The sequence below is a fragment of the Colletotrichum truncatum genome (genome assembly GCF_014235925.2).
Source record: "Colletotrichum truncatum strain CMES1059 chromosome Unknown Contig_0002, whole genome shotgun sequence".
NCBI classification, from domain to species: Eukaryota; Fungi; Ascomycota; class Sordariomycetes; order Glomerellales; family Glomerellaceae; genus Colletotrichum; species Colletotrichum truncatum.
Window position 1 is genome coordinate 1,894,689 of NW_027222399.1, and position 14,462 is coordinate 1,909,150.

General features: G+C 52.9%; 2 protein-coding genes across 2 annotated transcripts; both read left to right on the forward strand.

The window, feature by feature from the left end:
* Window positions 1-1,476: 1,476 nt before the first annotated feature.
* Window positions 1,477-2,469, forward strand: CTRU02_203478 (cell polarity protein alp11; the record flags this gene model as incomplete). Its single annotated transcript, XM_036724102.1, has 2 exons — window positions 1,477-1,710; window positions 1,981-2,469. 2 exons carry the CDS (start codon window positions 1,477-1,479, stop codon window positions 2,467-2,469), a joined length of 723 nt encoding a protein of 240 aa, XP_036584216.1.
* A 5,832-nt stretch (window positions 2,470-8,301) lies between these two features.
* On the forward strand, window positions 8,302-10,016 carry CTRU02_203479 (E3 ubiquitin-protein ligase; the record flags this gene model as incomplete). The annotated part of the gene is made up of 3 exons (XM_036724103.1): window positions 8,302-8,526; window positions 8,602-9,602; window positions 9,695-10,016. The coding sequence occupies 3 exons, from the start codon at window positions 8,302-8,304 to the stop codon at window positions 10,014-10,016; spliced, it is 1,548 nt and encodes a 515-aa protein (XP_036584217.1).
* Window positions 10,017-14,462: the final 4,446 nt, after the last annotated feature.

Consider the following 14,462-nt stretch of genomic DNA (forward strand, 5'->3'; position numbering starts at 1 on the left):
CAATTCCGAATGGTCGCGATATGCGTTGCCTTTGCCCGATTCCACCCACCCACCATTTAGCCTTCCAAAGGGGTGCCGCTCCAATTCCGTTTGCCGCGCGTGGTTGTCGGCATGCTTGATGATACTACTAGTACCTACCATGTGTAGCAAACCAGGATTGAGCGGTAGAACGGACTATGTCAGACAAGACAAGACCAGACCAGACGGGTCTTTGCATGCGCGAAATCTGACGTTTAACTGCATCGATGCCGCTGTTGCGATGCTGTGCTTCCCGAGCAAACGGTTCCCGTGGATTGTGGTCTACAAACGGAGACTCGCCAATCATGCCAATGCCATTGTTTCTGCCGGCCGTAAGGTTAAACTTGTCTGAAGCGGCCTCGGACGGCTGCGCCTGATTTTTGTGTGACCATGTCACAAAGCCGGATTCTTATTTTTCTTGTATCATGCAGTAGAAAGAGTTAGCCACAGCCGATAAACTGTGTTGACAGGCTTCAATATGGTCGGTTCATGGATGTCCCAGCTTCAGATTCGGGTTGAGGCATTGCCGGGTTGGCCCGTAGGTAAGAGCGAAGCAAGGAGGGCTCATGTCCCGGTATGGCGTATATGCCGCGTTTGCATTTTCCTTGCTTCTTTTCTTTTCTTCCCTTTGTGTTGATGGTTGCCATTTGGCGGTGTACAGACAAAGCCCGGGTGAGTGTGAGAGGGTGAAAGTGTGGATGGGTTGACAAGTCATCACCGCAGGACGTACCTCTCCCGCCCGTAGGATCCTCACCCAAAACCCAAGTTGGGGGCGGAAGGTGCGGGTACAAAGACAGAGACGGTACGTATATATGTGGCTGAAGCATGAGCTGGCGGGTGGGGCTTGCTCTGGGCTAGATGAGTCATTAGGCTCACACCCCCTCCGTTACCCGCTTCTTGGGTAAGTGAGGCTTGAGCCGTCCCCACGTTCTTGACCGAATTTCGCCCATCTCACACATTTCAGGCACACGACAACTCAACCACACCTCAACTTCTGGAGCCCGACCTGACGGGAGTCACGCCTTCTAACAACACCCAACGTCACCAGACAGAATTTCATACCCTACTTGCCTGACCGACCCTCTAAACCCTAATTGCGGTGGTCAGTGGCAAAACCGTAGCTTTCCTAGAGCGGCCTAACGAGCGACTGGGTCGTGCGTCTGACTTGCATACGGCGGGACTATCCAGCCCTACTGCGCATTGCTTTCTTCTGAACCAACGAAATATTGCCCGGTTTACACCTAAGACGCTTGGTTCTTGAACCCTGCTGCTCCATCACAACACCTTCGGTAACATTTATCAAGCAAATACGTTCTCTTCATCCCCGGGGACAGCACGAGCCCTACGCCGGAACGCCCAAGAGACTCCGCGACGCCCCACGTGTTCCTTGCAGCCAGGCAGACCCTTAGCCCAATTTCCTCTTCACTCAGGCCCAGAAGTCAGAGAAAGTCACCCACCATGGCGGACGTTCCTCTGCAAGTCATTTCGGAAAACTCGTCGTCAGAGCGTCGTATCACCCCATCATGGACCATCAGCCAGCTCAGGTCGAAGCTGGAGCCCATTACGGGCATCCCGCCTTCGTCCCAGAGAATCAGCCTCAAGACGGCTTCGGGTAGCATTCCGATTGAGGCAGCTGACGAAGACAACGCACATTTGACAGCCTTCCCACTTGCCCCCTATGCGGAGCTACATGTAAGTAGGGCCTTTCCCAACCCACATGTTCTTTTCAGCTCGCTCATGGCGGCTCGATCACGCTTCGCCATGATAGGGTGTCCTGGCCGCCATTGACAAAATATACGTTTATTATGGACCATGTTCAGTCCAGTGACAAAAATGAGGCGGTATAGTTGCCGCCCGATTCTTCCCACTCACTTTGAGGCCTCCTCGAACGATGCCTTACGGTGTATCCAAGGGTTTTCTGCTTTCAGGAGTGCCCTTTTGGCTGACATAATTTATCGTCAGGTGGCAGATACGCGGCCGGCAGGAGCGCGCCCGAACTTCACGGACACTTCGGGTGTTGAGAAGTATGTTATGCCGGAGGAGGAGTATGCAAAAAAGACCGACTCTGTTTTAGCATGGAAGAAGGCTCAGAAGCTTGGTCGCTTCGATCCCGAGGCGCCAAGCCTTGAGCAAGCCAAGGTTGCTGCCCTTCAGCAGGAGATTGAGCAGCGGGGAATTGAAGTTGGCAAGCGGTGCCGAGTAGGCGGCGAGGACTCCCGCAGAGGTATCATCAGATACGTTGGCGAAGTTAAGGAAATCCCCGGGGGCTTGGGACCCTGGGTCGGAATTCACCTTGACGAACCCGTTGGAAAGAATGACGGCAGCATCAATGGGAATCGTTATTGGGGCGAAGAGTCGACGCTGAAGCACGGTGTCTTTGTAAGGCCCGAGCGGGTTGAGGTTGGCGATTGGCCGATCCTTGACGACTTGGAAGACATGGAAGAAATCTAAAGGAACCGCACTTTCGACGCCGTTGCTACCGCATTTGGTGTTCATGGCGGCGATATGACCAGTTGGTCGCGCGGCCACGCGAGAAGAACGAACTCCGTTTCTTCTCTGGAACATTCCCCAGTTCAAGTCCGAATACAAACTTGAGACGAACACGAACGTGGAAGCTCAGTCATGCGTTGTGCCCGAATTCGAACTTGTTCGCGGAAACCAGTGACCAGTGCCTGATGACAAACCGGTAAGGGGGCGTCAATGCAGTAATAACAACATTCGATGCTTTATTCCCTTTCGAGTACATGGCCCTGTGTGTAAGACGGTCTGCTTGGAAAGTGTGGTAAGGGACTAGACCAACTCTGTAACAAAGATATCAGACGAATGTCCAAGTCCTTCATTTTCCTGAAAGCCTCGTTGCTTTCTCCTGTTTTCGGCAGATTTTCAGATGAACCGGCTGTGTGGCTTGGGTTCGCTTCTGTTTTCTAGAAACCGGACTTGAAGAAGTTCTCGTGCCAAAGAATCAGAACTCGCTCCCGCCGGGGTCAAAGTCTCCGCGCCGGACAAGGCGGCATAACCAAGCATGGCTCTGCGACCGGCTGCTTCCCGAGCCACGTCGTTGCGCACAATGCTCATCCACTGGTTTAGACATCCGAAACCAGGGAGCTGTTGGCGAACGCCTGCCGCTTACCAGACTGATGATGTGGGTTGGTCGGATGAATGTGTCGACACGTTCAGCAAGTTTACAGATATCGTAGCAGAACTGGGGCAAAGGCATGGCGTCAATTTTTCGAAAAAGGATACGCACGCCGCGGTGGTGAGTGTTCATTATATCAACTCACGTTCGCTTTACAAGAACACCTTGGCCAAACTATCATCTGGAGCGGTTCTCTACCTCACACTAGCAAGAGAAGAACGGCTATTAAACTTCATCAAGGGAAGGCTCATCATTCCCTTTTTCCCATTTCAATATTCGTAACTCTGAATTCGGGTAATGACCTCACCACAAAAGGGTCCGTTCCCCTCAGCGTGACTCGATCGTGGCAAGAAATCGAGAGGCACGTTCTCAATGCCTGGAACTTCCGACGAAGGGTAATAGGGCACAAAGGTTGTTCAGGAAAGAGCGAGGCAGAGTTAGTGAATACGAACGGAGGAAGCCAGTAAAAGAAATAAAGGTAAAAAAGACAAAAAGCTTGCCGCCCAGGGCTTGGCATAAATATTACAAGTCACGCCAGTATCCCGTCCAATGCCAGTCAAGCCATACCGAGTCTTTGTAACTCTAGAACGGTCTGGAGGGGGGCATGAAATGACAGGCAAGTGCCGACCTCGTGCCGGAAGTGTGTGTGTTTGTGTGTGTGTGTTTGTGTGTCTCTACCTCCTTCTCTCTCTGCCTCTCTATGCGGCTCGGTCTAGAGAGCGGGTGGGAAAAGACGGGACTATCTGGGGTAGGTTCGACAGTCTGAATCTTGGCCCGGCCGGTCAAGGATCCGGGATGAGCAGACTTTCTCAGACGCAGCATCTGTCTGAGCCAGAACTCCGACCGCCTGGTCTAGGTCCCATGAAGAACCATAAGTGTGGCCAGTGGCCGGCATGTTATCCTTTTTCTTTTCCCCGATGATTCTTCCCTCTTCCTTCACCATGTCATGGTTTACAAGGGCTATGGGGCGGCACGAGTTTCTGGCTCAGTAGGAGCAGTCATTTTGCTCGATCCTCCACACATGTATGATCATGCTACGTGAAGGTTAGAAGAGAGCTGTGGAGGGCACGTGGAAAGCCAATTTAGATAAAAGTAGACATCGGGAAACTGGACGACATGGGGTTTTCTGTTGGGTGGTTAAGCGTGGGGATGAGTTTGGCATCTGAGACTGAACAATGGTCGATCACCAAGCACGACAGAGACGAGAAAGTTCCGAGGCAGCCGAATGGGGGGGTGTGTGTGATGGGCGAACCACACAAACGCTCTGCATTGGCGCGGCGTTCGTCCAGGTCGACTAAGGGTTGCTATAGTGGCGAGTGGGATTTGCCTCAGAGTGCGAGTGAGATCAATGCGGATAATGCAACGTCAAACGTTGTGTGGCCAGTTAGGACAGGTCTTCCATCCATACCGACAACAGATTCCCTTCAGAGTTCGTCTATGGAATGACGATGGAAGCTTGGTGTTTGACGTCGGAAGTGTGTGCCGGATAGCGTATAAAGACAACCGGGATCTGGCCGGCTAGAAATGTCTCGTTGTCCATTTGGGACCTCATCGTCTTGTCCAAAAGAGGGGGGCTGGCCACAGTGAGTGTCGCGGAAATGCAGGTTTGCCGGGCCCGAATGGGGGGAGATAGAGTTGAACTAAGAGGTAAATCAGCCTCTTGCCTGACGAGATCGCGAGACTTTTGAGGGGTGGTGAGGTTGAAGGGGGGGGGGGGGGGGGGGGGGGGGGGCGGGCAAAACACCGAAGAAGTTTTGCTGATCATACGAGTTCGGAGGCGAGCCATCAGTGGGTGTCTGGCGACTATCGTGGCTATGAAATTCGGCCGAATTGGTCAAGCTGATGATCTGCAAAGCACGCTCACCGCCTCAGTGGTGATGTGGCACCCCAAGGAAGACTGCGACGGCTGCGTCGAAATATTCTGCAGAGTGGCAGGAGAAACACATGCGCGGCGGGGAGATGCGGCTAGGGCATATTACATATCGGTAGGAGGCCGAGGAAGCCGCCCCGGAAAGAAGCCAAGTTTCCGAGGTAGCCGGGAGATCTGGCATAACCTGCTGTTTGGAACTCAGGAGTTGAAGGCTCGGGTCCAGGCCCGGATCTCTGAGGATAGGCCTGGACTCCAGCAACAACACTAACGAAACCAGCAACTTGAGCCGAGACGCGACGGAACTATGTCACAAGTCAAGCTGGTCCAACCGGTATGGTTAACCCATGAAGACGATACCAAACTGCCGATGGCCGTGGAACGAAGCTCAAGGGATCACCCCAATGTATCTCGTTTAGCCAACGAAAATCTGCCGCACAAGGCTGAGAGACGTGTTCCGTCGAGAGTAGTCTTGATGTGTGAAATTGAAAGAATGATGGGCCTCTTAATAGGGATGGTACTTGTTTGCTTGCGAACCACCAAGTTGGATGGTCCCCGGAGCCGAACTAGAGACAGTGTGGCAAGAGAAGCGCGAGTGGTGGGAATATAGCATTGAGCTTTATCCGTTTGAGTTGCACTCAAACGGGGCTCACCGTCTCAGCGTGCGTCGGAGGTTTTGCGAATCGCTGATGCCCCGTAAGGCGATCAATCTACCACACACAACTGGCTGGCCTCTTTTGTCGCATCCACTCAATTTTAGTGAAGAGCTGAAGAAACTCGGCCCCAGGTTTGCGACAGGCAACGAGTAGAACGGGTTGGGATACATGGATTGGAGGATTTTGTGCAATTGGGTTTTGGAGGAGCTGGGAAATGGAGACATTATGAAAGAATGAGAGGCAGCAGCATCATGCCCTCCTTCCTCTTTCTTTGTTTTGCTCCAAGAATTACAGACACTGGTAGTACGTAGTAGGAGGGAAGGAGCAAGGGTGACCGGGGCCGCGAAGGGCCGTGCTTCGACTCGGAAACCGGCGAGAGGCGTCACAGTCACAGGGCAGTCTCGAAGTCTGCCAAGACCGGGTCCAACGGTTGCATCTGAAGCGTTAGCGATCAGCACAGAGCCCTGAGTGGAAGCGGCTCTGTACACTACGTACTACGTATTAGTATAACACGCCCCCCAAACACGCAGGGGATTGATTACCTCGAGCCTCAAGTTTTGGAACGCGAAAAATAACAAAAACCAAAACAGTAGAAGCTTGTTTAGCGCGTATCGCTGGACACGGGGTGGGGGATGGTTGCTTCAATCGCCCTCCGTCTACCTCCGCATCATCTCAAAGTGAGGCTCTACTCGATGCGACTCGTGTTCGCGTGCCAGAGGCAGATTGAGGCCCGGTCTTGTGGTTTTGTGGACATTGTCATCTTCACATCTTGGCATCTTTGTTGGCATGGCAAGTGGCCAGTGAGCGAGACCGTTGCCACGTTATGCCGTTGCGCCCCAGCAGAAGCCTAAACTGGACTTGGCCATCTTTGGTTTGAAGTCAGACCTCTTTTCCCCTTACTGTTTTCCTCCCACCAAAAACGCTGAAAAAGCCGCCAAAACGTGGCAGTAACAATTGCGGTCTTGTGGTGGCACCCGGCAAGGTGAACCTTAACAGGCCTTTGGGTCGGGGAGTTAATAATTGTTCCGTGCGGCACGGCAAATTGATTCAAGAACAGAACAGAGGCCCACCTGCCTAGGAAGGCATGTAAACTAAAGCCTGAGGATTATTACAGCGGCGTCTCGCAACTGGAGTCTGGAGTCAGCAAGTCTGGAGTTGTGAGCTAAGCCACCATAGTAGACCCAGTCAATGTACCTCCCCACCAAGTTCAAGCGTGGCGGATACCTCAAGAAGGTTTTGCGTGAGGCATTCCGTATTCCCGCGGCAAAACTCAGTTTACGTCTGCCGGGACAGGAGAGCCAATGAGGGAAAGACGAGGCAGAAAGGCAAAGGAAATGAGAAGGAAATAGCGGCCTCATTAGGTCACCAAACACTGACAGCAAATCGAGCCTCACTTGCGACACCTGAAAATCAGACCAGGTTCATCTCAGGTCTTTGAGGTGTGAGTTAAGGTGGCTTAACGGACGGCATAGCGAAGCGGGTTGGTGGGGGTTGTAGCGTGGATTTGTGGCTTTTTTGACATCTAAAACTCGACATCTGCTGTCACATTTTGAGGCTCTGTTGTTACTTGTTGCTACATTCTCTCTCTCTCTTATCTATTTTTCTTCCCACCCTCCGCTGCTGTCGGTGTCATTTGCCAGCGAGCTCGTCTTTCTCCGGAGATCTGCGAGTATCCGTGGAAGGTTGCTAAAAACAGAAGAGAGAGAGAAACGTACTCGAAATTGTCCGGCAATCTCTTATCAGCGATACCTTGTCCTTGGTGCTGAGTCGCCTTATCTTGCGGAATCCCCGTCCTTCTGCTGCAGCTGACCAAACCTCCCGGGCATGCCTGTGGCCTGTGTCACTGCGACTGAGACCAACCTCCGCCATCACTTCCCCCACATTCGTCTTGGCACTCATCCACCTTTCCTACTGGATTCTGTGTGTGTACTGACTCTCCCTGCCCTTCCTCCACCCTCCCTGCTGCCGTCACTACCGCTCCCATTACTTCCGGTCACTTTTGTCTGCTTCTTTCCCGCCTTTCATCAACAGCCACGAGACCATAACGTATTCCCTTTATACACTTCCGACCCGGCCGTTCCTGTCGTCCAGCCTTGTTTTTCTCTTTTGGCGCCGACATCACGCGAGACCACAACGGCAACGACGACCACAAGCCACCTAACCGTCCGCTCCCATTGACGGCATAGCGCATTTACCCACAGCCGCATTAGCTCGGCTTCGACGATCAAAAACCTTGGGAAATCCGGAAGGGAGAAATAACGTCCATCTGATATTCACGGTTCCGAGGAAATGTGACACGCCAATCCCCCTCATATTCTTCTTTCAGACTGCTAGCGAGCGAACCCGACCACACACGTCTAGTCCTGCAAACTACTGCATCGACCCTACCGCACCGCACCGCATCGCACCGCACCGCACTGCATGCCCTTCCGCACTGCGCTTCCTCCATCGTCAACTCTTCGGTTTCCACTTTTACTCCTCTGACATCCGTGTCGACTGTCATTTCACTTCGAAATCCTAGCTGTCATCCGAAAATCCCATTTCTTTTCCTCCGTCCGCACCAGGCGACGTCGACCGTCGCGCGAACGTGAGAGAGAAAGGGAGCGTGGAGTCAACAAGCAAACATGGCTCGTTCTATGCTGCTAGGCCTGGCCTTGGCCGCCGCCGCCACCTTCAACTCGGCTCGCGCTGCCACGATAACGTCTCAGAATGACATTCCCTCCTGGGGCCAAAAGTCAGCAATGCAGCTGCAGCTGTCTTCGGCTGCTGGCGACGTTGTGCCTTTGACCTTCATCGTCATACCTTCAACACAGTCGCTGGGATTGAACCAATCCGAATTGGTCCGCGGGGTACGACATGTGTCTTGACGGCGACGGGAATCGTCCGTTGTCTGAAAATATTAAACATGGCTAACATAGCAGCAGGCAATCCGCATCGAGGGTACTATGGTTTCCGCCACCACTGCCAACTACAATTCAATCAATTCGCAAAACCAGATCGCCTACCTGTCCTGCGACAAACCCGAAGGCGGTGGCTTCATCACTCCGGACATGATGCTGAGCACTCTTATGGAGAAGAAGCCGAAGGCTATTGTCCTGTACAGCACCGTTGGGAACTGGTGTTCGTTGTCCGGCGAGGTCCCCTACCAAAGCATATTCACGATGGAGGATGCTGGAGATGCGTCTCAGGCTTTGCACATTCTCAATGGCACAAACGAGGTCGACATACTCAGGGTTACCATTACAGGAAACACGACAACTGACGGCCGCGAGCCTGGAGGCGCTCCAGGCAGTAACAACTCAGCGGTTGCCATGAGTATTCTCTACAGCATCACTGGTCTCATTACGCTGCTATTTCTCATCATCATCGTCACGGGTGCCGTCAGGGCCCATCGTTACCCAGAGAGGTACGGTCCTCGGAGAGCGCTCAATGGCCGTCCACGCCAAAGCCGTGCGAAGGGCCTTGCCCGTGCCGTCCTAGACACCTTGCCTATTGTCAAGTTTGGAGAACGTCAAGATGGAATACCGAAGCCGGACCCTAGCATTGAGTTGGAGAACGCATCAGCCGTTCCCACGAACGAAAGGGGCGTGGAAAGCCACGACGAGCATAGGCAGCATGACTCCGTCCCAGCAAATGCCAAGAGCACTGAAGCGACAACGTCTACGACCACTGCCGTTGCCCCAGAAATGATAGGCGCTGCAGTCACGACCACAACCAAGGCCGCGGCTCCTGCTGTCACGGCCAAACCGGCAGAGACCGAGAAGCCTGGCGGTGTGCAGCAAGACGAGGCGAACCTGGGCTGCACTATCTGCACGGAAGACTTTTCGGTTGGAGAAGACGTGCGAGTGCTGCCTTGCAATCACAAGTTCCACCCCAACTGCGTTGACCCATGGCTGGTCAATGTCTCGGGCACCTGCCCTCTCTGGTGAGTACAAGCCCAATGTCCCCATGTGAATAATGTCGACGCGCTTTTGCGCATGTCACACAAATACGTTTATGTTTACTAACATGCGCCAGTCGTCTCGATCTTCGGCCACAAGGTGACAATACTGAGAACCCCACTGAGGAGCTGCCACCACCTTTGGAACTCGACGGACACGAGACAGACGGGTCCTCGACCACCCAGAGACGGCCAGGCCGGTTGTTCGACCTCAATAGGTTAAGGAATGCTTCAGCTGAAGAGCGGATCCAGGCCTTGCGGCAGTACAGGACACAGCAGCAAAGCCAGGGTGAAGCGGAAGAAAGATCTGGCGCCGAGCCTGATGAGAGGAGTCGCAGGGCGAAGTTGGCGGACAAGCTCCGTGACAAGTTTCGCATCCGAACAGGGCCGCAACCATAGGCGGCCCTAACGAAGGCCAACCACCTCAACAGACCAACGAGGAATCGAAAGGTCAACATAGTATTCAGAGAATACGGAAGAATATTGATCAATGCAAATGACGAAGGGCCAGATGGCCGACAGAAACAGCATATCAATTTGTTTTGATGATGCAGGAACCCGGTCAAAACCGGTTTGGAAGTGGGCAAGGACCCCCCTTTTTTCACTATATGACATATAGACATGGGCGTTATGGGAACAAAACTACACCGGCGGATATTTCAGCATGGAACGGAGTTATGTGGGCATGGTATTATGACGGGCTGGGTAACCGGTTAACTTTTATTCTCTCGGACAAGAGAGGAGGATTGTACAGCTAGGGACAAGAGGACTATAACGCTCTTGGCATCGACTACGGAACACATACATAAGGGAGGGGAGCTCAGACAGAGCGATATCAAGGGAACAGAGGCCAGTATGGATAGCCATGAAGCATTCACCCACAATTGATTGAAGCAAGCAAGACTTTTGATAGCATTCACAATCGCAGAGATGCATAGCTAGACAAGACGTACGTAGGTGAATGACGATTTGAGTACATGACTCGACTAGCGGTATTGATGTGATCTTGGCAGGCTGAGATGAGGGTTGGCGAGCCTGTCCTGGGAGAGAGACGTCGTCCAACTTACGAATGGGTTCGGGAAAGCCAACAGCGACGGGTTAGCCGCACGGCGGCGGCGATGTGTCGAGATTCTAGGCGATCCATTTCACCCATTCAAATCCAGGCTTGGCTGGAGCCAATGGTCTTTTACTGGTTGTAGGGGTGGGGGGGGGGCATTGAGGCGCAAAGAATTTGTCAAAAATAAAAGAGCTCTCCGAGTAAATTCTCGTCTTCTTTTTGGTTGAGATGTGTCGCAGATCTTCGGCCGATAGATCAAAATTGATCAGCCGGCTTAACCCCGTTCTATCACGATTCGCTTGGTTGTCTGGGCGGTGGTGGTTTTGGTGGCTGTTGTGGCGGCGTCGGCGTCGGCGTCGTCGGCGGTGGTGGTGGTGATGGGGAGGGGGGGAGTGAGATGCAAGAGCGACGATGGACGGAAAGGATCAGCAGCCGCGGTATCGTCTACTCTATCTATCCGGTTGGCAAAACAACTATCGAGAGGGCCACGAACGGCCGGCCCTCTGAAGTGCGGGAAGGGGGCCTGTTTGTCTGGTGCCTCGCTTACCTCGACTAGCGGGAGTGATCGTCAGGGGGAGGAGGAAGAAGAAGAAGAAGAAGAAGCTTGGAGCAGAGGGTCGGCCGGGCACCTTTGGAACGAGGCCGTCCGCGATGCCCGGATAGTTAGGAAGCTACGGGGCGGGGGGGAGCCGTTTAGTTCCCTTACGAATACTATACTATTGTTCTCACCCCCTTTTTTTTTTTTACGCTTGTTTCCTGAGATGGTAGTCGTCGCCGCGGATGACAGCTTTAAGGCTAGACTAGTTAACGGAGCTGGACGATGGTTCAAGAGGCAAGGTGACGACGGTGGGAACACAAAAAAAAGGGGTGGGGTGTGTGTGGTGTTTTGTTACTTCCATTTGACGGTGGCTGAAAGCGCCCTTTATCGTGATGGGCTTTGTCGCTATTGTCGCGGGCGCGGAACTACTGGTTTTGAAACGGGCGGTTTCCGTGTCGTCTTTAATTTTTTATTAATTTTTTTATTTGGATTTTTCTTGGTGGAAGGGGTCATGTTTTCCTAGGGATGAAATGGGAGAAGGGGATTACGGTTGGCTTGCAGACTGACGACGCCTCCGTTTCGTCAATAGTGAGATTTTGTCTAGCATTCGTGATTGCAGGCTGGTACTGACAAGTTTCGACCAGGTAGGAAACGAAGCTATTCCCCTTTCTTTTTTTGCCCTTTTCCACCCTGTCGCCTTCTCTAGGTCAAGGCGTGGACGCTGAAAGATGTGAGTCGGAATAACCCGTCGCTCGCCTTCTTTTGTTTGGGGGGGTTTTTTTTTTTTTTTGGTCTTCTTCCTCAATTGAAGCCTTTCGGTAATATCCCCCCCTGGCTGGGGGTATCGTGGGCTTTGACGTCTCAAATTCGCCCATGAGGCTGTCACTCTGGGCAGTAGTTCTCCCACAACACCATCCGCGATGAATAGGGTTGTAGCAGGGTCGGTTTTGAGTAATATGGGGCGTCGGGGACGCACAAAGGGGATTGTTGTGACCGTCGCGGAGGCACTCCTATCGAGGATGCTGGTTCTGGACCATGCCTACTCGGACATCACCAGATAGATGGTGTCTCGGAGGTTTAGAAGATTCTAAAGGAGGGCCAGCGGTGGTGGAAGGGCCCCCCGGGAGGGGCGATGAGCACATGGTTCGATTAGAACAGCGGCAGAATCAACGTCTTGATATTCCATTTCCTTCTTCTCGTATGTTCTCTGCCCAGACAGAGTTCAAGCCCTCCCGTACGAATGGCGGGCGTATTTCCCACATGTCGCACGCGTGTGTTTCCACGCATCTCAGCCTAGGCAGGCAATCTCAGTTTCTAGTCGCGGGCGAGAAGGGGAGGGATGCCACACAAACATGGCCGCCCGCCTTCAGTGGACTTTTTTTTTTTTGTCATTATTTATTTTTGGGGTCCGCGAGGAGGGGAGACAGAAAAGTAGCCCATCCACACACGCACACACTGCAAGAATGAGACAGGTATGTCTTGGACACCTTACTGGACCCGCCGCATCGTATGGAATGGAACAAGATGAACGGCCGCCCGGTAGCGATTCGATCGTCTAATCGGGCATGACGGGGGGAGATACGCTTCAGATTAAAATAAGAATCAATAGTTAGCCAAGCCGAGGAGCGATAGTTGAAAGATTTGAGATGGAAAGGCTTCTTCTCGGCGTTACTACACGCAACGAAACCAACTGCCGATTAACAAACTCCCCCAACAAAAGGTATTTTTTAGTTTGTTTGTTGTACTCTAGTGAAAACAAGACAAATATGCGAAATGAGAGAGCTATCGATAAAAACCAGTATGGCGCGTCGTGGACCCTGGAAAAAAAAAAAAAAAAAAGGGGACCTTGTTTGACCATTGGGTGCTAAGATGAGCTACAAAGGCAGCTGGACATCACGAAGGCCTCACTTAACTGGCTAAACCCTCCCCCAGCTTGAGCGCCCGAGCGCTGGGCGTGGCTAGCGAGGTGTGGCTGAACAAGACGACGACAGTGTCTCAGTAGCCCGTGACGATCGAGCCAAGCGGATTGAGAGCCGCTCTTTTCTTTTGCTCGCTTTAATTTTTGCTTTTTGCTTCCACTTTGGTGGATTTCTGGTCTTGAACTAGACAAAATTGTAGGAGCCCTTCTTGCTCCCTTGGGAGAATACGTTTTCTGACCGCACGGGCCTCTTGCAGTCCGTCGAGGCGACGACGACGGAGGGATTTCTTGGGGCTGCTGTCCGTGTTTGCCTCGGGAAAAAAGTGGCTTTGGCTCTCGGACCTCGCACGGGGCGGGGGGCCCGTTAGAGCCCCTGTCATTGGATGTCTGTGTTGGCACAGTTCGGGAAGAGTGGGGCTCTATCTTCACTTTTCTCCATGGTTGGCCCGTTGGTTAGCTGGTATTCCTCTAAGAGATACAGTCAGTGAGTGAGTGGGAGACGGAGAGGGAGAGAGAGAAGGATACGGCCATCAAAGTAAGGTTCGGTCCCTGCGCCGTCTTTGGGTGGTGCTCGGATGACGACCAGTGGAGTCGACGAGGCGCCCAATTTGTCTGTCCAATGACTGGTCATTTCTGTATGTCTGTCTGTCTGTCTGTCTGTCTGTCTGGTGCTGTCTGCGGTCCACGGTCCACTGACTACTGTCTGCTATGCCTCACAACTTGCTTATTCTGCACTCGTGTCTACAGACTTGTCTCTCACTGATACCATACTTGCGGGGCTTGGAACAAGGCCCTGTTCGTCACACTCTAGACTCCATACAACCAACTCTTCACGGCCGCGTGTTTTTGTTTTTTTTTCCTACTCATGTCTCGCCCGCTTTTAGTATTTTCTTCTTTCCCATCATGTCTCTCCTTCGGCAATTGCAACCGCGCCCCATCGTACGTTGCGTTTCTGGGGTCAAGTTTGTGTTACGGGGATTTTACGTCGCCGCACACACCATTTCCCCCCTACCTTTCCTCCCCACCCCCCACCACCACCACCCGGCTCCTACCCTCGTCTGCCGCCCTTCCGCGCATGATGGGGCGGCACAGCTAGAATGCAACCTCAGCTCGGGGCCTCGTTTCTGGGAGTGACGGCAGACACTACCATTTCCTCAACCGCAGTAACATCGTGCGTTGCAGCGGGAGCACGGGAGAGGCAAGCACTTTTTGATATTTCCTCGGGCCCAAGTGTTTCCTCGAGAGTCACGGAGACGCGCCTGGCGTACAGACGGTGTTAGAGATGTCATTAGATAGATCCTTCCTAGCTATAGATGGGGGTGGGGAGGAAAT